The sequence below is a fragment of the Rhinoderma darwinii genome, chromosome 5 (genome assembly GCF_050947455.1).
Source record: "Rhinoderma darwinii isolate aRhiDar2 chromosome 5, aRhiDar2.hap1, whole genome shotgun sequence".
Lineage (NCBI taxonomy): Eukaryota > Metazoa > Chordata > Amphibia > Anura > Rhinodermatidae > Rhinoderma > Rhinoderma darwinii.
Window position 1 is genome coordinate 221576555 of NC_134691.1, and position 27849 is coordinate 221604403.

At 39.4% G+C, this 27849-nt stretch overlaps 1 protein-coding gene across 1 annotated transcript; it reads right to left on the reverse strand.

The window, feature by feature from the left end:
- Positions 1-6800: 6800 nt before the first annotated feature.
- On the reverse strand, positions 6801-27222 carry PPP1R17 (protein phosphatase 1 regulatory subunit 17). Its single transcript, XM_075828204.1, has 5 exons — positions 27155-27222; positions 25517-25618; positions 9440-9592; positions 8986-9165; positions 6801-6865 (listed from the first exon to the last, which is right to left on the reverse strand). Exons 2-5 carry the CDS (start codon positions 25593-25595, stop codon positions 6801-6803), a joined length of 477 nt encoding a protein of 158 aa, XP_075684319.1. The 5' UTR covers positions 25596-25618; positions 27155-27222.
- Positions 27223-27849: the final 627 nt, after the last annotated feature.

Consider the following 27849-nt stretch of genomic DNA (forward strand, 5'->3'; position numbering starts at 1 on the left):
GTTGGGCTAACAACGTAATTTTTGCGATGTTTTTTCGGTAGAGAATGCAGGTTTCTTTTTTTATCGTTTTTATACACATCCTTTTTGCTATTTTAGAATTTTTATTCATAAAGTTTGAAAATAATAGTAAAAAAATAAGCTTTTTTACGTTTCAGCTATTTTTTTGGGTAATAACATAGTTTTATCCTAAAATAGACCTTTTATTTGTCTACCGTAAATTTTTAATATATTACATGTCTATATTAGGGTAATTGGGTCCGGGCTAGCGTTATAACAATGATTAGCGGGGTGGGGGGAACGTTTTTTTGGGGGTGGGTATTTTATGTGTATTTATTATTAAAAAAAATGTGCACTTTACTTTAGTATTTTTTTTATTACTATGGTCTGTCCCTCAAAGGTCAAAAAAGAAACTTTATATATTTTTTTTCTTTCTTTTACACCATGTTTTTCCACTGTAACTGGAGCTGCATAGCAGCCCCAGTTACAGGGGAAATCAGCCCTCTCATAGTGACGATTGTCACTAATAGGGCTGTGCTGCGTCTAGTAAGACCCAGCAGCAGTCTGCCACCAACGGCACCCGGCGATCATGTGACCAGTCACATGAACACCGGGAGGAATAGAGACAGCGGCGCGGCCGCTGTCTCTATTCCTATACACAGCGTTCATTGAGCGCTGTGTACAAGTGACCAGAGAAGACAGAAACAGCGAAAGCTGCTTCTATCTTCTCCTCAGGGTCCCCGGCAGTCACTGACAGCCGGAGACCCGACATTCAGCTGCCCGATCGCACGGGCAGCAAGTTAAAACCTGAGCCATAAAAAGTCTATGGCTCGGGTTTTAAGGACCCTGACCTCTGTCCATAAAAACACAGCCTGCGGTCGGGAACCAGTTAAAAAACGCCCAGTTGGTCATTAAGAACTAATTAGCATAAATATAAAATTGCTCATAACTTTTTTTTAAATGATTGTTTTTCAAAATAAAAACCACTGCTGTTATCTACATTACAGCGCCGATCCGATTATGTAAGAGATAGGGCACTTATAATCTGGTGACAGAGCCTCTTTAATGTGAGTATGTAAAGTTTTGTTTTTTTAATTCTAATAAAAATGTAAGTGACATTATCTACAGGGGGGCTCTATCTACAGGGGGAGCTATATACAGGGGTGGGCTATATGTGAGGCACTATATACAGGGGGGCTATATACAGGGGTGGGCTATATGTGGAGCACTATAGGGGTAGCTATATGTGAGGTACTATATACAGGGGCTGGCTATATGTGGAGCACTAATTATAGGGGGAGATATATGCAGGGCACTATCTACAGGGTTGGGCAATATGTTGGACACTATATACACTACGTGTGGGACGCAGTGTATGGTGCTATTATAATTAGAGGTGCTTTACGCTATTATATTTAGGGGCATAATGTCTGGCACCTTGAGAATTTTATCTTTGTTTATAGGTACAGAAATGTTCGAAAAGTGGGAAGCTGAAGACATCTGAGTTACAAACTGCAGAAATGGGCTGTGGCCAGGAGAAGTCATCATAGAGGTCTGGACCGGATGGTGAAGAAAAGAGAAAAAGAACAACTAGAATCTGACGTCACCTGTGAGTCACTTAATGTAAATTTTTATTCTGCCTCTAATCAGCGCTGTAGTCACTGTATGAGTTGATGGGTACTATGATTTTTTTGTGAAACAGCATCTCCCAGCATATCCTTACCATTGTTCGGGTCACGCTCGGAGCTGTATACAATTTAGTGCAAACCTATACGGCCGAGGTTGCACTAAATTGAGCTGTATTTGCGCTGGTGTTGTATTTGTGTACTGATCTTGGTTCTGAGCTTTGTTCTGATGCAGTATATATGTACTGATCATGGTACTGGCACTGTATATGTACTAAGCTTTGCTCTGGCACTGTATATATGTACTGAGCATGGTTCTTGCACTGTTTATATGTACTGAGCTTTGTTCTGGTGCTGTATATATGTAATGTGCTTTGCAAGACCTAAAGTTCGGAGTCTGACACACCAAAATAATTTAAAACAAAGGTTTCTTTATTAAATACATCTAAAAAGTAACATAAATTAAAACAGAGATGATTTCCACAGTGCAGAAAGACAACCAGATTACAAGTATATAATATAATATATCCAAATATATGGGTGATGGGCGACACTGTTTAAAATCCAGAAATGCAAAAATACATCATCAGTATATTACAATTATATGATGTGCATATTCTGTTACATAAACCAGCAGAAGAAACTATTCAGCAGCAGGACAAATCTTTATATATTTATCACATATTTGTCACATTGGAGGTAAGATTTGATATAAATGTAAATTCATTAAAGCGTGTACAGCAGTGTTAATACCCCTGACTAAAGCCAGATAAAGGGATCAATAATAGTACTATACATACAAAATATATGGCTCAGTTTACCCCATAAGTAAAGAAGCACAAATCAGAATCAGGGCTGTGGCTGTGTTGTCAGCCACAAGTGCAGACAACCACTACCCAATAGTTATAATCTGAAATAGAAGACTCGTTTTGCTGAAAAAATTACATATGCTGGAAGCGGAGCTCATACCCATTTAGACAGGTCACCGTCTCTGGTGTCACCCCTGCTATTATTCAGCGGGTTCACCGTTATTACCATGCTTTATTCCCCATAAGCTATTATGTAATAAGTCAGACTTGTGACTACAATAAATGTATCCGGGGTTTTTTTTTCGTGGTGTTCTTCATGTAGGTATACTACATGTAATGTGCTTTGTTCTGGTGTTGTATATATGTAATGAGCTTGGTACTGGTGCTGTATATATGTAATGAGCTTTGTTCTGGTGCTCTATATATGTATGAGCTTGGTTCTGGTGTTGTATATAGAACTATATTGCTTGTAAAATGTTCAAATGGCTTTATGTTCGAGTTGCATAAAAAAAAAGTGGAAAAAAAATGACACCTTATTGTTTGGTAGACAAAGCAAACCTGGCAAGGGGGAAGTTGATGTTGGGAAAGGAGTTCAGGGAGCGCGCGCCAAACCGAATCTTTGCCCCGGGTATGGAGAACCTAGCTACGCCTCTGCTTTATTTGTCAAATACTGCGCGTTGCTGCACAGCATCGGTGATCAATTGTTAAGTCAACCCCTGCCATATAAATTTGTACCATATGAAATTACAGCACATAGTTTGACGAACAATGGTGAGGGTGTATACTGGGAGTTGTTCTCATTTGCTGCAGACCATATAAGTGACTACAGTACTGATTTGACACGTTCAGACGCAGAATAAACTTTGACATTCAGTGTCACAGGTCTTTCTGGTATATTAATATATATTTTTTTAACACCTTCACCATGCGGGTCAAATAATAACTTATTTTTACAGTGCTTTTGGGGGGAAAGAGGGGTTCTTTGAACTTTTAATATTTTGTTTATATATATGTATTTTTTTTTTAAACTTTATTTAACTATATTTTATCAGTCCCCCTAGGGGACTTTAATCAGCGATCCACAATATATTGAAAATCTAATGTATTACAGTATATCATGATTTTGGTCAGGCTTTTATTCAGCCCTGCCTCTGATTTAACCCGTTAGTGACCGCTAATACGCCTTTTCACGTCAGTTACTAACCGGCTTTATTCTGATGCATCTTTTTACGGCGCTGCATCGGAATAAGTAAACAGGGCAGGGAGCTGTCAAATCTCCCTGCTCTCAGATGCCAGAGGTAGCTGAGGGCTGGGGGCGTCCCTGCTCGAACGTGTGAGATCGATATAAGTATTGATCTCACCCGTTTAACCCTTCAGATGCGGCGCTCAATAGCGTGCACCGCATCTGAGTGGTTTTGGAGAGAGGGAGGGAGCTCCCTCTCATCCCACTGACACCCGGCGATAAGATGCCGGAGGCATGTCCTAGCAGATGCCTGTCCGTTTTAAACGGACAGGCAGTAATACACTGCAATACAAAAGTATTGCAGTGTATTATAATAGCGATCGGAGAATCGAATATTAAAGTCCTCTAGTGGAACTAGTAAAAAAGTTAAAAAAAAAGTTTATTAAAGTTAATAAAAAAAAATTTGAAAACCCACTTTTTCCCCTTACAAACTGCTTTACTATTAAAAAAACAAAATAAAGTAAAAAAGTTACGCATATTTGGTATCGCCGCGTCCGTAACGACCCCGACTATAAATCGATTACATTACTTAACCCGCAAGGTGAACGCCGTAAAAAATTAAATAAAAAAACTATGGAAAAATTGCTGTTTTCTGTAAACCCTGACTTAAAAAAAATGGGATAAAAAGTGATCAAAAAGTCGCATCTACTCCAAAATGGTACCAATAAAAACTACAAGTCTTCCCGCAAAAAAAAGCCCTCATACAACTGTTTTGGCGGAACAATAAAAAAGTTATGTCTCTTCAAATATGCAGACACAAAAACAAATAATTTTTTTACTGTGTAAAAGTAGTAAAACATACAAAAACTATACAAATTTGGTATCATTGCAATCATAACAACCCGCTGAATAAAGTTATTGTGTTATTTATACCACACAGTAAACGGCGTAGATTTAATACGCGAAAAACAGTGGCAAAATATCTGGTTTTTTTCTGTTCCCCCCCAAAAAAAAGTTAATAAAAGTTAATCAATAAATAATATGTACCTCAAAATGGTGCTATTAAAAACTACAACTTGTCCCACAAAAAAACAAGACCTTATACAGCTATGTCAACGCAAAAATAAAAAAGTTATAGCTCTTGGAATGCGACGATGGAAAAACGTAAAAAATGGCTTGGTCATTAAGGTTTAAAATAGGCTGGTCATTAAGGGGTTAATAGGGCTTAAAGGGGTTTTTCGGGCACGGGGCAGTTTTGCATACTATTTGCCTATTTACAAGATAGGTCATCAGTACTTAGTTGGGGTCCGACACCCGACGTCCCCGGATTGGACTATATCCAGCACATCCCACAGATATTTGATCAGATAGGAAGACTGTTTCCATGAAGGAGTGTACTTTGTCTGCAACAATGTTTAGATAGTTAGTACATGTCAAAGTACATAAAATCCACATGAATGCCGGATTTAAGGTTTCCCAGCAGAACATTGCCCAGAGCACCAAACTGCCTCTGCCAATTTGCCTTCTTCCCATTGTGCATCCTGGTGCCATCTCTTCCCCAGGTAAGCGACGCACACACACCTGGCTGTCCACATAATGTAAAATGAAAACGTGATTGATTAGACAGGGCCACGATCTTCCACTCTTCTATGGTCCGGTTCTAATGCTCATATGACCATTGTAGGCGCTTTTGGTGGTAGACAGGTTTCAGCATGGCAACTCTGACCAGTCGTACTTTTAGAGCGGTGCTTGAGTAGCTCTATTGTGGGATCGAACAGGGTGGGCTGGTCTTCGCTCCCCAGCGCATCAATAAGCCTTGGGTGCCCTTGACTCTGTTTCCAGTTCACCGGTGGTCCTTACTTGGCCACTTGTGGTAGGTACTAATATCTGCATACTGGGAACACCCCACAAGACCTGCCATTTCGCAGATTTTCTGACCCATTCGTTTAGCGTAAGTATCGCTTGGACCCTTACGCTTGGACTTTAAGGACTGACAGTTCACTTGCTGTCTAATATATCTCACCCCTTAAAGGGAAGGTGTCATGATTTTTTTTTTTTTATCATATTGCTTTTAGTATGATATGAACATAAATTTTATTTATTTGTGTTCTTGTGTTCTACTTTTTAAATTTTTCTTATTTTTACTTCTCTATGGGGGCTGCCATTTTTTTCATCTCTGTATGTGTCGATTAACGACACATACAGACATGGAACATAGAGAATGCAAACGGGAGCCGTTCCACTCTCTGCAGCGTACGCCGTCTGTGTGGGAACGGCGCATGCGCCGCTCCCACACAGACCAAAATGAAGCGTGTTAGCAGAGCAAAATCCGGCGCCGTTTTCATGTGGACCGGGAGCCGCTGCCGGACAGTAAGATGACGAATTCCGGGCGCGGCTTCCGACCATATGTTCAAGGAAGCGAAGACGCAAGGAATAGGAGCGGAGGCAGCGGGGGCGGCAGGAGCAGGTAATTTATGTTTGTATATGTGATGTGTGTATTATGTTCGTGTATGTTCGTGTTATACTGTCTGCTTAGCACTGTATCTAATCCTCCTACACTGTGCAGTCGCTCAGAAAATGGCGGCACACAGTGTAGGAGGTTTGAAGATTGAAACCCCTCCTTCTCCTGGCACTAGCCAGAATAAGGGAGGGGGGATTGTGTGAGGACACTAGAGCGAGTGTGTCTACCCCAAATTTGCAGCATAAGGCAATGAGGATGCTTTACCACATTGACCATGCTGCAATTTTGGAGACTGCTCCCTCTAGTGACCAGCACATGGAAATGTTATAAATAAGAATCTAATTTATAATATTTCCTGACTTGTGAAAAAAATTAAATCAATGTGTAAACACTTAAATAATAATTGTTTAACTAAAAAAAAAAAAATTCTAGCGACACATTCCCTTTAACAGGCGTCATTGTAATGAGATAATCAATGTTACTCACTTCGCCTGTCAGTGGTTTTAATGTTATATATACGTTCTGTATAAATAATAATGCTACAATATTTGAAATGACACTCGATAATTTATATGTTACATAAAAAGTATTTAAATGACATACAAAAATGTACAAAAACTTTCAATATAATTAAGAAGTTGGACAAAACACATATATTCTCCTATGGTTTCAGTACTGAAAAATGAATCTTGTTCCAAAAAAACTGTATATTTGAACATGGTCTTCTATTCATGACTTTCTTCACTCTCTGCAATAATGGTTCTCCTGCCTTCTTTCATGGGTTTTATAGCTATTGTAAAGGAAAACAAGTAAGTAAATTCCAAGTGAATAACAAGTAATGCAAAAAGATAACCAAACAACAAAATAAAAGGAGAGATGTCCCTGCCCATATGAGCTTACAATCTAAATAGAATGCTGGGAGTGACACAATAGGTACATGGTGCAACGAGAGTAGCAAGTTGAGGACATAGCACTGTGCAGTGGAGATATCTGCGACCGTGTCAGGTTGTAAATGGGTCATGTACTATGTTTACATATGTTTTTCTGTATGTGTGTGTATATATATATATATATATATATATATATATATATATATAAATAATTATTATTATTTATGTATTAAAAAAAAAAAATTGGCTTATCTGTGACATTGCAAGATAATCTTAAAAAGTAAGTTGCACATTCTCAATAAATGTATAACAGCCACTTTTCCAGTAGTCCTGCAAGTGTATCCTTCATTTATAATAGGCTTTTATTATGACAAGTTGTTGCAACTGTGTAGTCATTTATTACGGGTTAGCGCTGTATCTCCAGTAAGTGTTTCATTAATAAGCCATTTAACTATGGTTCTAAACGCTCAGGTCTCAAGTGGCTCTCCTCAGAATTCCCGTTAAAAGAATAAATCAAATATTGTCATGTGATAATAGTGTCTCATCAGTCTCATTTCCTGTTTACTATCGCTATCAAATGAATATTTGATCTTTACAAAATCTTCTTTTCCTAACATTATGTCACTGGTATGAGAATACTTTACAATGGTGCTGTCTGTTTGTATTTGGATATAATATATATGTCGCACAAAATGAGGATGAAAAAAAATAGGCATATACATTGACATGTCTGAATTAGGTTAATTAAGAATTATTAGAATTTATATTAAATTATACATTTTGTTTAGTGTTTGTTTAGAAGGCAAACACTATAATATGTAAATGTTGCTGTATATGTATGAGAAAGTCCTTCTAAGGCTTCGTTCACATCTGCGCCAGGGTCCCGTTCCGATGTTCCGTCTGAGTTTTCCATCGGAACGGGACCCTGACTGACACAAACGGAAACCATAGGTAGTGTGATCGACTACGATATTGATTCCGTCAAAACGACGGAACCCTTGCACAACAGAGACAAACGGAAACCATAGGTAGCGTGATCGACTACGATATTTATTCCGTCAAAACGACGGAACCCTTGCACAACAGAGACAAACGGAAACCATTGGTACTAGATCCGTCACCATTGAAATCAATGGTTTCCGTTTGTGTCAGCCAGGGATCCGTTCAGACGGAAAGCTCAGACAGAACGTCGGAACGGAGCCCTGGCGAAGATGTGAACGAAGCCTAATTTGTATGAAAATCCATAAGTAACACAGGTAAGAGCCTATACCTGAGATCTAGACAAGTAACCTTTAGGACAATAATTAAATGCCCACTTCTTGCAGCATCCTAGTGTTGAGGCTTGAAGAACATACGCACTTTTACTCAATGTTCAACTTGCGTAATAATGATGTAGATTGGATAATAGTTTATTATTGGTGAAAGGTGTGCAGCAGTTTTTCTGGCTCAAGTAGATGACCATATTACAGACTAATATCAGTTCCAGTGGTACAGATCCGTAATACAGTGCTAATGTTAGCCTATGGAGTTTTATGTTCCTCTATATGCAGCCCGTGTGAAAATAATTTGCGGCATTCTCATTTGGATGCCATATGGACACTGATTTTCCCTCGTAGAAGGTGATGGAGTCTGAAAAATCAGATTTATATGACTCAGACCAGTGAGAAACCTACGTATGGGTACTTATGAATACTTTTAATCCCTAAACTACAGGTGCATCAATTGGCGCATCTCTCTTTTTTATACGGAACGCAAACTGAACTTGTACTTAACATATTTGGTACTACATAGAACAGTTTACACATTCATATGGGGTGCGGTCTGAACTGATTTTTTTATAGTCATGTGCGTGGACCCTGTATAGTGAAAATCATGTAGATAATAATAGAGAGAGGGGTGAGGGTGAGGTATAGAAAATGAAATGTTTTTTTTTTTAGTAACTGAAATCGAATGTTTGCTCAAGGATGGTCTTTCCGCCATGCTGTCAAAGACTGTAGGATGATAATAATGATAAGATTACAGTGAATGTCATACTTATTGTACCTGGGAGAAGTGGTGCAGTGTGCAGTGTGCAGTGCAGGGGTATCTTTTCTCCTCGGTTTCCTTAAGTCTTGATCTTTATTTATGACAGAAGGAATTTGCATATTCTTTTGTTGTTTTTCCACTTCATCAAACCTTTTCAGTAATAGCTCTGAAAAATCTAAAACACAATTTCCTGTTATAAGGTAGCAGAGTAAAAAACAAAAATATAAAACAACAGATGAGTTGCTTAAAGGGAGATCATTCTGTACACGGCCAAATTCTGAAAAGGACTTTCTGCCCTTTTTTAGTTGTTTGGCTGAGCGTATATAATATCCTAGGCAGCCCGGCCCTTTACCAGTGTCAGGAAGAAGCCATAAAGCCCAATATACAAAGCAAATTAAATTGGACTGGGTCTGCTGGTAGATTCCCTTCTTAAGAACTCTAGTCCTTGCCTGCAATAAATGGTGGCTTGTGTATGGCTGGCGTGTCTTTTCTCCGTGGTAATTTTAGATCATTTTCATTGTTCTGGGAAGCAGGAGCAGTTTTTCCTTTTCTCACTTTCATCTGAATATCACAGTTCCTCATCAATTGCTCAGAAAGATTATCTGGAAAGAATTGAAATATAATTTCATAATGGATATAAAATATGAAGTGACAAAAAGGTGGTTGACCACTAGGGATATTTTTACAGATTCCTCCAGGTAATATATGCTCTACAAAGCCACCCCCCATTTACAAATTCCCCAGTCTTTTACAACTACTGAATCTAAGGTAATAATAAACCCGGCCAATACATGATGAAGAAAAGAGTCAAGTAATAAACTCTACACAGGGCAGATTTACTATTTAACCCCTTCCTGTCGTAAACTACTTTCAGATTTTAATTTTCGTTTTTTCCTCCCCACCTTCCAAAAACCATAACGTCTTTATTTTTTCGTCTATATAGTCCTATGAGGGCTTGATTTTTGTGGGACGAGTTGTAGTTTTTTGTAGCACCATTTATTTTGCCATATAATGTACTAGGCAACGGAAAAAAAAATATTTGTGTGGTAGAAAATGGAAAAAACAACGATTCCTCCATGGTTTTTTGCGCGCAGTTTTTACGGAATTCACTGTGCAATTAAAACAACAATTAACTTTATTCTGTGGGTCAATACAATTACGGTGATACCAAATATATATTGTTTTTTCTATATTTTACTACTTTTACAAGTAAAAACCTAAGTGTATAAAAGAAAATGTATTATGTGTCGCCAAATTCCGAGAGCCATAACTTTTTTTATTTTTCAGTCGATTAAGTGGTATGAGGGCTTATTATTTGCGAGATAAGCTGTAGTTTTTAATAATATCATTTTGGTGTACATGCAACGGTTTGATCACTTTTTATTTCATTGTTTGTGGGAGATTAGGTGACCAAAAAACAGAGATATTTATTTATTTTTTACGGCGTTCACCGTGTGGGTTAAATAATGATATATTGTAATAGTTCAGACTGTTACGGACGCGGCAATACCAATTATGTTTATTTTTTTATTTTTTTTACTATGCTCTAGGGGGAAAATGGGAAAAGGTTTTTTTTTTTTTTACTTTTAATATATATATTTTTTTTTTTACACAAAAAAACAACTTTATTTAACTAATATTTACTTTTTTTATTAGTCCCCCTAGGGGACTTCAACCAGCGATTGTTAGATCGCTTGCATGATATACTGCAATACTAATGTATTGCAGTATATCGTGATTCTGACAGGCATCTATTAAGGGCTTAATAGGTGTACAAAGATGGAGGACCTGGGGGCCTTCATTAGGCCCCCAGACAGCCATAGTAACCATCGCCCCCCGCGATTGCATTGTGGGTGGCGCGATGAGCTGTTAGAGGGGGTCGCCCCCCTCTTTCTAACGATTTAAATACTGCGGTCACTATTGACCACAGCATTTAACGAGTTAAACGAGCGGAATCGTGCTCGTTACTCTGAAGTGTCGGCTGTAACAAACAGCCGACACCCGCATCGTATGGAGCGGGTTCACTTCCCTTACCTGGCTATGACGTAACTGTATGTCATATGTCGGGAAGGTGTTATAATGCACAAAATTCTGGCTCAAATTCATCATGCCATGCACTACATTTATTGTTAACTGCTTACACACTTTTTGCAACTCGCTCAAAAATAGGAGTGGTCTATTGAAAAGGGGTGTGCCTTAAAATGTGCTGCTGTGCGCCAAAATTTTGGTGTAAAAAAATCTAAGCCAACTAAGACGTGGTGTAAGGAAAAGAAAAGTCTCTAAAATGTACAGCTAGATGCACCAAACTTATCATACAGCATGTGCCACTATGATAAATTTGGCTACCATGTCTAAGTTTAAAGAGGCTCTGTCACCAGATTTTGCAACCCCTATCTGCTATTGCAGCAGATAGGCGCTGCAATGTAGATTACAGTAACGTTTTTATTTTTAAAAAACGAGCATTTTTGGCCAAGTTATGACCATTTTTGTATTTATGCAAATGAGGCTTGCAAAAGTCCAAGTGGGCGTGTTTAAAGTAAAAGTCCAACTGGGCGTGTATTATGTGCGTACATCGGGGCGTTTTTACTACTTTTACTAGCTGGGCGTTCTGACGAGAAGTATCATCCACTTCTCTTCAGAACGCCCAGCTTCTGGCAGTGCAGACACAGAGCGTGTTCTCAAGAGATCACGCTGTGTCGTCACTCACTTCCTGCCTCAGGTCCTGCATCGTGTCGGACGAGCGAGGACACATCGGCACCAGAGGCTACAGTTGATTCTGCAGCAGCATCAGCGTTTGCAGGTAAGTAGCTACATTGACTTACCTGCAAACACCGATGCTGCTGCAGAATCAACTGTAGCCTCTGGTGCCGATGTGTCCTCGCTCGTCCGACACGATGCAGGACCTGTGAGTGACGTCACAGCGTGATCTCTCGAGAACACGCTCTGTGTCTGCACTGCCAGAAGCTGGGCGTTCTGAAGAGAAGTGGATGATACTTCTCGTCAGAACGCCCAGCTAGTAAAAGTAGTAAAAACGCCCCGATGTACGCACATAATACACGCCCAGTTGGACTTTTACTTTAAACACGCCCACTTGGACTTTTGCGAGCCTCATTTGCATAAATACAAAAATGGTCATAACTTGGCCAAAAATGCTCGTTTTTAAAAAATAAAAACGTTACTGTAATCTACATTGCAGCGCCTATCTGCTGCAATAGCAGATAGTGGTTGCAAAATCTGGTGACAGAGCCTCTTTAAGCTGTCTAAATCTTATACAGATGTATCCGTCTTTACCTTGACTTTTAACGCATTAAATAAACAATGGCTAGATCTCTAAGGACCAGTTCAAACAGAGTTTTTTGACTCGGAAACCGCGTCGGAAAACGCGCCAAAAAACTGACAAAAATGCCTCCCATTGATTTCAATGGGAGGCGGAGGCATTTTTTTCCTAAAAACGGCTCGCAGGAAAAAGAAGTGACATGCCCTAACTTCGGGCATTTACGTCTCTGACCTCCCATTGACATCAATGGGAGGCAGAGAAAGCGTATTTCGCAGCGTTTTTGCCCGCAGCGCTCAATGTCCGAGGATGAAAAACGCTGCGAAAATCTGCGTGCAGGCAGAGCAAAATCTGCCTCAAAATTCCAAACGGAATTTTGAGGCAGATTTTCTGCCTGCAAAAAAACTGTGAACCCAGCCTTATCTTGACTTTTTCAATGAATTTTCAATGGCTTTTGTTGTTTGATATCATGTTGCAGCAAGTTATCAGTCAACTTAAAGATGTCTACATCCGTACATTATTAACAGATCTTCCCCTTATTGCTCTAGATGTCACGCAGATCATGACAACTTTTGGTAAGTGATGTAGCAATATTGCATTGGGGGCTGCTGATGCTTGTAATGGCACCCGGGGGCCAGACAATGGCCTACGGGTCTGCCATGTATGCAAACCTATGAGGATCAGCCTCTGGCTGGTCCTCGTAGACTAACTGTCAGAGTGACTGTGACGTCACACTGACAGTTGGAATACGTTACACTACCTAGGTAGTGTAATTATTCTAGCAGCGATCAGAGCTGCAGGTAAAAAAAGAAAGTGTAAAAAGTAAAAAAAAAAGTTACAAAAAGTTAAAATGTTTTACAAGGGCGTGGCTTGGCAGCCGAGAGACATGGCAGCTTGAATCCGGAGCTCCGGCAACGACAAAGCTAATTTCAAAGCTAGGCTCTACTAAAAAGTGATTTCGGCACCCGAAAAGTAGTTATAACTACTCATGATGACAAGGGGCAAGAGAAGCCTTAAACAACAAGGCAAACTGGACTTCTACTTTGAGAAAGACCGTGAAGGAGAAGACGGGGCTACTGGCCTCACTGCATATCCTTCCACTTCAAGCCCGGGAAAATCAGCTTCGCCTCATTCCTCCAGCTCTTCCCAGAGTATGAAAAGATCTACACTCACCTCAACGGAACCTAGGAGGTCTACGCAGAAGATAATCCCGGGATCTCGATACAGTCCCTTGGCAGCGGAATCGCTGGAGGAGGTTAGTGACGAGGGCGCCATGCGGTCGACGCCATCTTCCCTTCACTCAGCCCTGAGAAGCAGCGCCTCAAGTTACAGGTGCAGTCATGTCGGGACACAGAGGTAAGAGAGGGAGATTCCCACTCCAGGGGTTCGTCTTCGGGGATAAAAGCATTCCGGGACATTCCTACCAATGATGGCCCAGCATCGGGCACTGTGATGAAGGAGATGTTGATGGCATTTAGCGCCTCCATACACTCAGAATTTACTGCTTTATTAGCTCCCATCACTGCTACACTACAGGGGATGGGCCAGCGAATCCACCATATTGAGCATAAAATGGGAGAGTTCGCCACGTCTCACAACAACCTGGTAGATTCACACTCTGGTATGGCTACAGAAATTGAAAATTTACAAGCTAAAGTAGTAGATCTTGAGGATCGTTCTAGAAGGAACAATATAAAGATTAGAGGTATATCGGAGGACATTCAAAATGCAGATCTCATCAAATATGTGCAAACACTCATGATGGCAATACTACCAACAAGCTCAGCTACTGACATCATAATTGACAGGGCACACAGAGTACCAAGACTGAAACACCTACGGGAAACCTTACCTAGAGATGTCCTTATCAGGATTCATTATTATCACGTCAAAGACGCGTTGATGGCAGCGGTTAGGTCGACAGGGGATATCCCAGCGCCATACCAGCATATCAAACTGTATGCGGATCTATCCTTAGCCACCCTTCACATGCGTAAAAGTTTGTCACCCATTACTGCAATTTTACGGGACCATAATATCGCGTATAGATGGGGCTTCCCTGTTAAAATTTTGATACGCCATAATGGAACATTTCATGTTATATCTACCCTGGCAGAGGGGAGAAAGTTTCTTTCAATCCAGGAACCTTCCTTGCCCGGAGATGACAGAAGATCAAGGGTTGTTACCAACTCGCATAGGTCAGGAATGGCAAGTGGTGCCACCTCGGAAGAGACTTCCTCGCTAAAGAGTCACCAATACAGCGTGACACAGTTGCCGTTTGGAGTTCTGGCATGTCTCTGGGATTCGAGCCCTGAGAAATTGTCCCGTTATCCATCAACATCTTATTCAGCTGTATATGTGTTTAAAGTGTTTATGTGGTTGGTGCGACTCTACATGGGTCATGAGGCACCCAAATATGTTGGTTTGTTTTATATATCTCTTGAAAAGTGATGTGATGAAGTTGGATGATAATATAACAGATATATCTGTACCTAAATGGTTAAATTTAATGTCATTTTCAGTAGTGCTGGAATCCTGTACCATTCTCTTCCGATTAGTTAAGCATATCGAACCCAAAAAGTTAAGGTTAAGGGGATATCACAAGATATTACACTCCCACAATCTCGCTTCTCTAATACATTATGATGGTTAAGTTTGTCTCCATAAATGTGAAAGGTTTAAACAGTCCTCACAAAAGAGTGTTTATGTGGAAAGAAGCTCTCTCCCTGAAAGGAGATATACTCTGTGCACAAGAGACTCATATATTAGAACAAGATGCACATAGAATAAAACACCTGCAATTTCCAAACATTATCCTCTCTCATTACACTAAAAGAACAGAGAGGGGTACTTCTAGCAATAAGGAACACAGTCGCATTTAATCCAATAAAGTCGTTCCTAGATCCGGGGGGGGGGGGGGAGATATATCATACAGATAGGAGAGCTTAATAATGTGCTATTTACAATAGTGGTTGTATATGTCCCAAACACACATCAAATTCGCTTCCATAACAAATTATTTTGTAAGATTAACAAGGTTAAACGAGGAAAACTAGTGGTATGTGGGGACTTCAATACCATACACGATCCCACAATGGACTCCACGAGTGACCATAAAACCTACTATCAATCTTTAGCACCGGTCTTACTAAGGGAAGATGTATATGATATCTGGCGTATTCAACACGACTCAGAAAGGGATTATTCCTTTTATTCTCAGGTACATAAGTCTTATTCCCGCATAGATTTATTTCTAGCTGGTCGCTCGTTGATACAGAAAGTGGAAAAATCTTCTATTGAACTGATTAAATGGTCGGACCATGCAGCTATTACTATGAGTGTTAGGGAAGTTCATGATACAACTTCTCACTTTTTATGGAGAAACAATGCCTATTTGATGTCTCACCCTAAATATAAAGAAGAATTGCGTAAGGGTTTAGAGGAATATTTTCTACTGAATGTTAATTCTGTAAGGGATCCTTTTGTTCTGTGGAACGCTCACAAGGCATATATGAGAGGTCTTTATATAAAGTGGGGTCATAGAGCAAAGAAGGAAAGGGATAGCCAATTTGATGATACAATAGCACAATTGCGTCGGGTAGAAGCCCTGAACAAAGCAAATATATCCCAAGCCAACACTGAGACGATAAGGAATCTTCGGATTAAATTGAGGGATTGCTTAATGTATAAATGTGAAGAAAATTTGCAATCCATCAAGGCACAATACTATTCTCAGGATAATAAAGCCAGTAAGCTTTTGGCACATAGATTAAACACTGCCGGCTCACGTCCGCTGCGATGACTCGGATCCGGAAGTGGGGCAGTAGCCATCTTGCTACCCCCGGCCTGTCGCCATTAACCATCTCTCGCTGGCCTCACTGATTGGGATCACATCTGATTATACTAATATATAAGGGAGGGTCCCGCTGGGAAGACGCCACCCCCGGACGAAGGCATCTGCCAAAACGCGCGTCGGGTCTGGCGTCTCCTCCATGCGGTGATATGAATCCGGGTACGTACCATTACATTTGCTATATGACTCTTTTGGCTGCTTATTGATTACATTTAGGCTATATCTTGGGCATATCAGCCCTCTGCAGTTATTGCTATCTGACCTGTCTTTACTTGCTGTACTTTGACACACATGTATTGTGTCTTTTTCATAGGAAGCATATTGCCTCTGTACACCAGCACTAGCACTTTATATACACATTGTTCTCTATAAATCATGTGGATATTAGCCTACTATTTTTAACCTCAGCATCCATGTAATTGGGTCTCTCCATACATGTTCATATCCCACTAGTATTTTACATATCCTGCATGGGTTGACGCCTTTTTACATTGTATGACTCATTTTTTAATCGTTCATGTATTTGTTCATTAATAAAGATGTTTTTTCTATTACATATGATGTTTCAGTTGTACTTGACCATTTCCTCTATAGGTTGTTACATAGATTAAAAGCCAGGGCTGTGAAGAGTAGATACCGTTTCTCAAAGACCCCCTGGGAACCGCTAAAATATATTCACCTGGGGATATAGCACAGAAATTTAAGGAATATTACGAATCCTTATATAATTTAGAGTCACATATAGCAAATCCACAACCAATCCAACAAGTCGTCAAAGAGTTCTTGATTGACCTAAAACTCCCACGTCTATCACCCCATCAATTGGTAGATCTCAATCTTCCTTTGTCAGAGATAGAAGTCTCCAAAATAATCAGGGCTCTCCCGCTTCATAAAGCCCCTGGACCTGATGGTTTATCTGGAGCCTATTATAAAACTTTTGAAGAGTCTCTCCTACCTCACTTGCTTGAAATCCTGAAACACGCCATTATGAAAGGTTCTTTCCCAAAAGAAATGCTGAGTGCAGTGATAGTGACACTCCCGAAACCAGGAAAAATACCTGACTCACCACAAAACTTTAGGCCTATATCCCTCCTTAACTCTGACTTAAAAATCTACGCCAAAGTTTTGGCAAATCGCTTGACAGACGTGATCCCATCTCTAGTAAATAGAGATCAGGTGGGGTTTGTTAAGGGCAGGCAGGCCACGGAAAATACCAGGAGAGTTCTTAATATTTTAGACTATGTAGACAGAAAAGGGACTAAAGCTGTTATGGTGACTCTAGACGCCGAAAAAGCCTTCGATAGGGTTAACTGGTCATTTGTCTTTGCGGTCCTAGAGGAAATGGGATTTGAAGGTTCTATTTCACATGCAATTAAAGCTTTATACTCTGTTCCGTCAGCGAAGGTCTTTGTAAACGGGGCATTATCTGAGGATTTCGAAATAACGAACGGGACAAGGCAAGGATGTCCACTGTCACCTTTGATTTTTGTCCTATCCATAGAACCCCTAGCTCAAGCTATTAGACAGCACCAAGATATTCAAGGGATAAAAATAGGAGGACGCTCTCATTGCATATCCCTATACGCAGACGGCATAATATTAACCAAAGAACATCCAGAAACCTCATTATCAGCTGCATTTGAGATCATACAGAAATTTGGACAGATAGCGTTTTATAAAGTGAATATGGAAAAATCTCAAGCCATACCCTTGAACTGCTCGTTGTCGGACCTCGGATATATGAGAGGGACAGTTCCATTAGATTGGCAACAAACACACATAAAATACCTGGGGATAAACATCACCCCTAAAATTTTGCAGTTATATCAGGCCAATTATTCTACTATGTTATCGCAAATAGATCTAGAGTTGAAACACTTAGCAACACATGAAGTCTCGTGGATAGGCCGTATAGCGGCTTTTAAAATGCTAGTACTCCTGAAGTTATTATACCTGTTTCGGACATTGCCGATAAAAATGCCCTTATCCTTTTTCAATAAAGCACGTAAGATGGTAAGCGCGTACATTTGGCAGAAGAGTAGACCGCGAATAGCGGCGAGACTATTGAATAAAGGGAAAAAACATGGGGGCTTGAGTTTACCCAATATTCAACATTATTATCTATCTACCCAGATATCCCAATTAAAGGATTGGTGGGAAGGAGACACTTCCAAACATTGGGTGCACATTGAAACATCAGTATCACCTATAAACAATTTAAAAGCTCTTCTAATAGTAAAATTACACTCTAAAACTCATAATTCATCTCTGCCATATTTTCTAGCTACTTCATTACAGAATTGGGTAAAGTTCCACTCCTTGTGTAATAAGTCTTCATTCTCTATACTCCCAATTTCACCGTTAGACGTTCTAGAGTTCTTTATACCTGACTTGGATCTTCGGTCCTGGAAGATAAAGGGTCTGACACAGATGATATCTTTGATAGAGAATAATCAATTGGTGCAATTTAACTCATTACACACTAAATTTGGTATTCCGAATACCGAATTTTACAAATTTCTGAGAATCCTAGCATCTTTTGCAAACGAATTGCCCACTAGAGGTTACAGCCAATGCGGATATATTCCGATTTTGGTCTCAAACTGGGACGCATATTAAAGGAATGCGGCCCATATATGATGTTTTGGGATCTAAAAATTCATTTGAAAAGTCTCCATCCTTTTTGGCTTGGGAAAGGGAACTTATGAGGGTTTATTCGACTCAAGAGTGGACTTACGCACTTACTTTTGTAGCGAAAAACTTGTACTCTTCATTATGAGTCAGTGATGAAGACGATACTCCGATGGTATTACACGCCAGATAAGCTTCAACGCATATACCCGACTGCTTCTCACTACTGTTGGAGAAACTGCAGTGGTAGAGGGACTTTGTTACATATTTTATGGACTTGTCCATTACTCAAAAATCTCTGGAAGGCCTCATTCCTTTTATTGTCAGAAATTATAGGGATTACAGTGGTTCCCTCCCCATCGCTAGCATTGCTTTTTTTAAACATTAAAGATATCCCGAGGGAATATAGAGTAATTGCCGCGCATATCTTTATTGCAACCAAATTAGCAATAACTCGGTACTGGAAAAGTCAAACAATTCCCCCATTAACAGAAATTATTGCACATGTCAACAGTACATGCTCGCATGAGAAAATGATGGCACATAAGAACCATTCAATTCCTAAATACGAGGAAGATTGGGATTCATGGTTGAGTAGCGCTCATAACTTTATTCCTTAGAGAGGAAATATATGTACAGAAAGGGATACCAATGCCTTAGAGACATACACCTGCAAGGTTTCAAGAGGAGAGATATTATATTATTATATTATTTAGTATGTTTTGTGTTAATTCTGGATTATGACTTTTGTATTGTAAGTGTTTTGATAATGCTAGTATTTCACAGTTTATACATTGGAATGCAAATGTCTGTTATTTGTGTGTTGAAAAATTTCAATAAAAACTTATTGAGTTAAAAAATGTTTTACAAAAGTGTAAAAATAAAAGATTTTTTTTTCCTATAATAAGTCTCTTATTATAGGGAAAAAATGAAACCGTTAAAAAACAGTAAACATATTTGGTATCACCGCGTTCGTAACGACCCAATCTATAAAACTGTAATGTTATTTTTACTGCACGGTGAAGGCCGCAAAAAAAATAAACTAAAAACAATGCCACCACCCCACGCAAAATATAGAATAAAAAGTGATCCAAAAGTTGCATGTACCCGAAAATAGTACCAATAAAAACTACAACCCGTCCCGCAAAAAACAAGCCCTTACACCACTTTTTGGCCTGGAAAATAAAAAAGTTACGGCTCTCAGAATATGGTGACAGAAAATAAATTATTTTATAAAGAAGTGATTTTATTGTGCAAACGTTGCAAAACATAAAAAAACTATATACATATGGTATCGTCGTAATCGTACCGACCCGCAGAATAAAGTAAAATTGTCATTTATAGCGCATTATGAACGCCGTAAGAAATAAAGAATTTAAAACGCCAAAATCACTGTTTTTGGCCACCAAAGCTCTAAATAAAATGTAATAAAAAGTGATCAAAAATTCGCATCTACCAAAAAATGGTACCAATAAAAACTACAGCTCGTCCTTCCAAAAATAAGCCCTCACACTGCTCATTTCATGGAAAAATAAAAAAGTTATGGCGTTTCGAAGGCGGGGAGTAAAAAACTAAAATGGAAAAGCAAAAAAGGATCAGTCCTGCAAAGGTTAATTAATTTCTATTAAAAAAATACATTATTACCACATGTCGGGTATTGTCATACTCGGGAGAGATTGCGTTACAAATTTAGGGTGACTTTTTCTCCTTTATCCCTTGTGAAAATGAAAAAAATCAACATTTTAGTGGACAAAAATGTTTATATTCATTTTCACAGCCTAATTCTACTAAATTCTGCAAAAGACCTGTGTGGTATAAATGCTTACTAAACCCCTAGAAAAATTCCTTGAGGGGTCTAATTTCCAAAATGGGGTCACTTTTGGGGTGTTTCCACTATTTTGTTCCCTCCAGGGGGTTGCAATCGCGACATGGCACTAAAAACCAATCCAGCAAAATCTGCGCTCCAAAATCCAAATGGCGCTCCCTCCCTTCTGAGCGCTGCCGTGGGTCCAAACAGCAGTTTATTACCACATATGGGGTATTTCCGTAATCGGGAGATGATGCTTTACAAATGTTGGGGTGCATTTTCTTCTTTATTCCTTGTAAGGGTATGTTCACACACACTATTTACGGACGTAATTCGGGCATTATTGCCCCGAATTACTTCCGAAATAGCGGCTCCAAAGCGTCGGCAAACATCTGCCCATTCATTAGAATGGGTCTTACGATGTTCTGTGCAGACGGTCATTTTTTTTACGCCCCGCTGTCAAAAGGCGGGGCGTAAAAAAGACGCCCGCGTCAAAGAAGTGCCTGTCACTTCTTCAGATGTAAATGGAGCCGTTTTCCATGGACTCCATGGAAAAACAGCTCCATTTACATCCGTAATGGACGCAGCGAAATAGCGCCTCAACATGCCATGACGGCTGAAATTACGGAGCTGTTTTCTCCTGAAAACAGCCCCGTAATTTCAGCCGTTACGGACGCTGCCGTGTGAGCATACCCTAAATATTACAAATTTCTATGTTATTTCAGAAAAATAAGTAGAATTTCATTTTCACAGACTAACTCCAATAAATATAGCAAAAGGCCTGTGGGGTCAAAGTGCTAACTATACCCCTAGATAAATTCCTTGAGGGGTCTAGTTTCCAAAATGGGGTCACTTTTGGGGGAGTTTCCACTGTTTTGGCACCACAAGACATCTTCAAACTCGACATGGTGCCTAAAATATAATCTAAAAATAAGCAGGCCCCAAAATCCACTGGGTGCTCCTTTGCTTCTGAGGCCAGTGTTTCGGTCCATTACCACACTAGGGCCACATGTGGGATATTCCTAAAAACTGCAGGACCTGGGCAATAAATATTGAGTTGTATTTCTCTGGTAAAACCTTTTTAAAAAATTTTTTTATTACAAATGTATTTCGGCAAAAAAAAGAGAAATTTGTAAATTTCCCCTCTACTTTGCTTTATTTCCTGTGAAACGCCTAAAGGGTTAAAATACTTTCTGAATGCTGTTTTGAATACTTTGAGGGGTGCAGAATCGCTTGGATAGGTAAAAGCATTCCGGAGTTATTACCACATAAAGTAACACGTCAGATTTGAAAAAATCGGCTGTGCCACAAGGCCAAAACAGGCTGCATCCTAAAGGGGTTAAACGGGGGTTAAAGGGGTTAAACGGATCCCATAATAGTCTTTGGGTGATGTATACCACTATTAGGCATTCATCAAAGCTTGTTTGGCTTATACGTTTTAGCATATACACTAGACGTATGTCAAAAAATGTGAAGTGAACAGGACCTAAAATAGATGTAATACCGCTGCAATACTGATGACATACTGATGCAATATGACCTATTAAATATCAGTATTATGGATCAGTATTACGGACATAAATACTGATCCACACTTTTTTTCTGTGTTTTAAAATGGATGTTCAAAACGCATTTTCCCTGGCATTTTAGAAGTCCTATGAAGAAGCCTAAATAAAAAATGCCAGAAAAAGAGGATGCTGTGATTTACAAAAATACCACTGACCCAAAAATTGCTACAGAAATGCCTCAAACCAAAATGGTGTGTTTGTAGAATTTCTTATATTTTAATAGAGAGAATGAAAAAACGCAAGTATACGCTTTGTGTGTGTGAAAGTGATTAGAATATGTTTAAATGATATTATTTAGAGTAAACTCCATCTTGTATGGTGGCGTCCATTTTGGATAGTTGGAATCCATCTTGTGGCCTGTAGGAACCATTTTGAGATCAATAAGTCATGTTGCTTTAAAGCTAATACATCTATGTCAGCTTTGTCTAAAACAATTCTATGTTTTTTCTTTAGTAAGCTGTATGCTTTTTATTTCGTTTTTCTTGTTTCGGAGAATATAGATAAATATCTAACCCATTATTGTGTGATAAGGAGCCTCTCATCCTTGAGCGTCTGAAGAATGACATTGTTTACTATAAGGGATGGGGTCAGTCTGACGCCTAGCATCTATAACGTGGTATATTTTGGGAACTCATGGTTTTACATGGTTTTACATTCTTAGGGCATGCCCAGACGTGGCGGAATTCTTCCGCTACTGTCCGCATCAATGCCGTTGCAGATTCTGTTGCGGCTCTGCCCAAAATGGGCATTAAATTGATGCGGATTAGCCGTTGCGTATTGAGGTGAAAGTACTTCCCTTCTCTCTATCAGTGCAGGATAGAGAGAAGGGACAGCCCATTCCCTAGTGAAAGTAAAAGAATGTCATACTTACCCGACCGTTGTCTTGGTGACGCGTCCCTCTTTCGGCATGCAGCCCGACCTCCCTGGATGACGCGTCAGTCCATGTGACCGCTGAAGCCTGTGATTGGCTGCAGCCGTCACTTAGACTGAAACGTCATCCTGGGAAGCCGAACTGGAGGAAGAAGCAGGGAGTTCTGGGTAAGTATGAACTTCTATTTTTTTTACAGGTTGCTGTATATTGTGATCGGTAGTCACTGTCCAGGGTGCTGAAACAGTTACTGCCAATTTCTTAACTCTTTCAGCACCCTGGACAGTGACTATTTACTGACGTCGCCTAGCAACGCTCCCGTAATTACAGGTGCACACACGTAGTCACCCGTAATTATGGGTGCACACACGTAGTCACCCGTAATTACAGGAGCCCTGTTCAGGATAAAAAGATTTTGGAATACTCTGAATAATGTAGTTATGAAGGGGTTTTCAAATTTATGGTGAATAAACCTTCTTGGTTTAAGGGCACGTTCAGATGTGGCGGAGTTTTTCCGCTGCAAATGTTCGTGCAGATTTGGGGCAATTACGCAACGAATCTGCACCAACATTTGCATATTTGACAGGTAATTCAGTTGTTGCAGAAAATACAGCGGACTTGCCACAGATTTCAGTTTTTGCATTGCAAAGGCTGAAATACGCAGTGAAATTCCGCTTCTTCTCCGCAACAGACAGTGCATTCTGCAGAGGGAAAATTCCGCACCGCAGCCTATGGTCCGCAGCAGAGTTTTCCGCAACGTCTGAACTAACTTGCCTAAAAATGTATTGAAACAACTGTAAAAACCAGCCGCAGGAGAAATCCACTGCGGACTGTCCGCAGCGGAATTCCACAGCAATTCCGCCACGTCTGAACCTGCCCTAAGGGCATGGCCCCACGTGGCGGTTTTCCTCCACGGCTGTCTGCATCAATGCCGCACAGAATCTGCGTTGCAGATTCTGTGGCGGATCTGCCCAAAATGTGCAGTAAATTGATGCGGACTAGCTGCTGCGGACAGCGGTAAAAGTGCTTCCCTTCTCTCTATCAGTGCAGGATAGAGAGAAGGGACAGCACTTTCCCTAGTGAAAGTAAACGAATTTCATACTTACCGGCCGTTGTCTTGGTGACACGTCCCTCTTTCGGCATCCAGCCCGACCTCCCTGGATGATGCGGCAGTCCATGTGACCGCTGCAGCCTGTGATTGGCTGCAGCCGTCACTTAGACTGAAACTTCATCCTGGGAAGCCGGACTGGAGACAGAACCAGGGAGTTCTCGGTAAGTATGAACTTCTATTTTTTTTACAGGTTGCTGTATATTGGGATCGGTAGTCACTGTCCAGGGTGCTGAAATAGTTACTGCCGATCGCTTAACTCTTTCAGCACCCTGGACAGTGACTATTTACTGACGTCTCCTAGCAACGCTCCCGTAATTACAGGAGCCCCATTGACTTCCTCAGTCTGGCTGTAGACCTAGAAATACATAGGTCCAGCCAGAATGAAGAAATGTCATGTTAGTAAAACCAATACGCTCCGCAGCACACATAACATCTGCATAACATCTGCGGACTTCATTGCGGAATTTTGACTCTCCATTGAAGTCAATGGAGAAATTCCGCAATGAGTCCGCAACAAGTCCGCAACACATCCGCAACAACCATTGTATGCTGCGGACAACAAATTCCGCTCCGCAGCCTATGCTACGCAGCGGAATTGTCCGCAACCTGTAAACGAACCCAACCACAAAGCTGTGGAAGGCAATGGAAAAACGTGTACGCTGCAGATTTCCGCTACGGACTGTCCGCAGTGGAATTCCAGAGCAATTCCGCTACGTGTGGTCATGCCTTAAGCCTATGATTGGTTCAGGACAAAACATATTGTCATTATATGCTATTGGCTAAATCAAATCCAAATTAACATCACATTGTAAACGATTGGCTGGAATCAAGCTGTTTATACTGCAAAATATATTATTGTAATTGTTTGATGAACAAACATCAGAGAAGGATTTTAAGTGTACCAACAATGTGCCTGTGTCTTCCTTCTCTCCGATATATCTATAAACTATGATTTGAAGCTGGATAAATTCACTGGGGGTATTGGTTGACATGATCAACCAATTGGTAGTCCATGATCAGGAATGCATGATCATGTTTAAGCCAAAATATCTCTACCTTGACTAATCATTTACATTATGTCAATATATAAAAAAGAGTTCAGCCTTGTTTTATTTTCCCCCTCTTTGTATTAATCTTTTATTGTGTTAGATATGGTTTGGTTTTATACTTATAACTTATAGAATACAAATGAATAACAGGATATTTTTCAGTTATACAGTTTCCCATCCCATGGGGAGAAACCTTAGCCATCATCTTCCCATCTGGCATCAGGTCTGTTACCAGAAAGCAAGTGATATCAGGTTTCTAAGATTCAGCTGGATGAATCATTGTCTACTATGGTCATGGTGACTCTGGATGACTCATCGCTGTATCTAATGAATTACACGTCAGAAGCACCAATAATGGCATTTACCTAAAAGCTTACAGTGCTGTTCTTGCTTTTCCAATATGTCTTCTGAGAGATCCAGTGGCGACACAAATTCTGTTGACATAATTGAAAGGTTTTTTCTTCTGTCTGTGAAAATGTATACAATGATGAAAACAATGAAAGATATGGAAAAGGGATTAACAGTTTTCATATCTTTACTACAATATGCACAGAAAGTTTTTCATTGTAAAATGTTAAACAGTTTCCTATATAGAAAGATGGAGTGCAGAAGATAGATAGATAGATAGATAGATAGATAGATAGATAGATAGATAGATAGATAGATAGATAGATAGATAGATAGATAGATAGATAGATATGAGATAGATAGATAGATAGATAGATAGATAGATAGATAGATAGATAGATAGATAGATAGATAGATAGATAGATAGATAGATAGATAGATAGATAGATAGATATGAGATAGATAGATAGATAGATAGATAGATAGATAGATAGATAGATAGATAGATAGATAGATAGATAGATAGATAGATAGATAGATAGATAGATAGATACATAGATAGATAGATAGATAGATAGATAGATAGATAGATGAAACGAAAATGGCAAAGTTCAACCTGTAGATGTAATATACTTTAAATAAAGGTATGACAGAAATTATAAACTGTAACATTTACATATGGAGGTGAAATCCAAAGCTTACTGAGGATGCATCATTAAATGCTAGTATTACATTATATTTTATGTTTGATAGCCAATACAATTATATTATTTAGTACTTATAATTCATTTACAAAACTGCAGAATATACATAGATTAATATTTTGTATGTTCCGTGTTCTGACATTACTAAGATCGTTATATTAGTGGAGAAATCAACTAATGAATACATGGTATGAGCTGAAGAAACACATTAATAGCATAATAAATCTGCTCCATATGTCATTGCTCACATAGGGGATGGCCTATTCAATATCCATGAATAATTCACATTATAACCTCTAATTAAGCATGATAGTAACAATGCTCACCAGATAATATTATTATTTTTTTTAATTGTCAGCAACTCTTGTAAAGAACAGTCTGAACGTAATATATATATATATATATATATATATATATATATATATATATATATATATATATATATATATATATTATATATGCAATACATAGACTAGCTAACCGTAATAATATAATAAGAGATAAAGAAATATTATTATTTTTTTATTATTATTATTAATATTATTATTATTATTATTATTATTAATCATATGCCAAAATATCCTATCATAGTAGGAAAATTAATGTTTGCTGATGATGATGAGGAGAAGGAGAATGGAGTTTTTTTTAGGAAAAATGTTCCAAGATCACTATTTTACTTCCAAAGTAGCCAATATATTAATGTCACCAAAAAATAACAAAGAATAAAAGCTCCCGCACAACCACAGAGAATCTACATACACATGAAATCGACAACATACTATGAAGCTGCGCTATGTGCCGTTCTGCATTTTGTATAATACATTTTAACATCCTTATACAAATTGTCAGAAAATTATAAAAAGGTAAAAAAAATACATATGATATATTCTATACAGGAAAAACATATTACATTGCAAAAAGTACTCGTTCCATATAGTATAATGTACTCACAAATGCAGCAGTGCTGGCTGGGAGCTCTGGGCAGCAGGAGGTCCGGGTCCAGCTGATGTTGCCTTGTGTTCTCCACTCCTATTTAAGTAACTGGAAGAGGTGTTACCGTGGAAACATTGTATAACGCTTTAGTGCCCCACTTGCACCCTCCTCCTGATGATTTTCTTATGTAATTCAAACAACAGAATTAATCAATGAAAGAAATAACAGGAGAACATAAAAGCAATTATACCATGAGATCACAGAGATGATGCAACTTTATGTTTAGTTACGTGAATATAGACAGGGAGAACAGTAGAGCAGTGGTAGAATAGTGCATGTATTTGTATTATATAAGAAGTAGCTTGGTAGAACATTGCATTATAAAGTATATTGAACAATTATATTAAAGCGTAACTAAACTTTCAAAAAACTTCTGACATGTCAAAGTGAAGTTTTGATCGGTGGGGTCTGACCACTGAGACCCCCACCGATCGCTAAAACAAAGCTGCAGAAGCGCTTGGGTAAGCGCTGAGCTGCTTAATTTCCACAACAGGCAGAACTGCTACACAGTCTCCAAATGGGACCCTTGCGTAGGTCAGCGTGATCCAGGGACATCATCACGCCAGCTTGCGTGGTCTAATAGGCTTCAGGCCTAACGTGGCCTATAGCCTATAGTTTTACCCCCCCCCCCGGTGCTAGCAACGCCACCAAGC

Excerpts from the sequence above, each read along its gene's own strand:
- PPP1R17 (XM_075828204.1), bottom strand. The coding sequence starts at position 25,595 with ATGTCAACAGAATTTGTGTCGCCACTGGATCTCTCAGAAGACATATTG. Across the intron at positions 9,166-9,439 it reads CAAGCCACCATTTATTGCAG|ATTTTTCAGAGCTATTACTG; the intron begins GCAAGGACTAGA and ends ATTGTGTTTTAG. Across the intron at positions 6,866-8,985 it reads CAATAAGTATGACATTCACT|CTATAAAACCCATGAAAGAA; the intron begins GTAATCTTATCA and ends CCTTTACAATAG.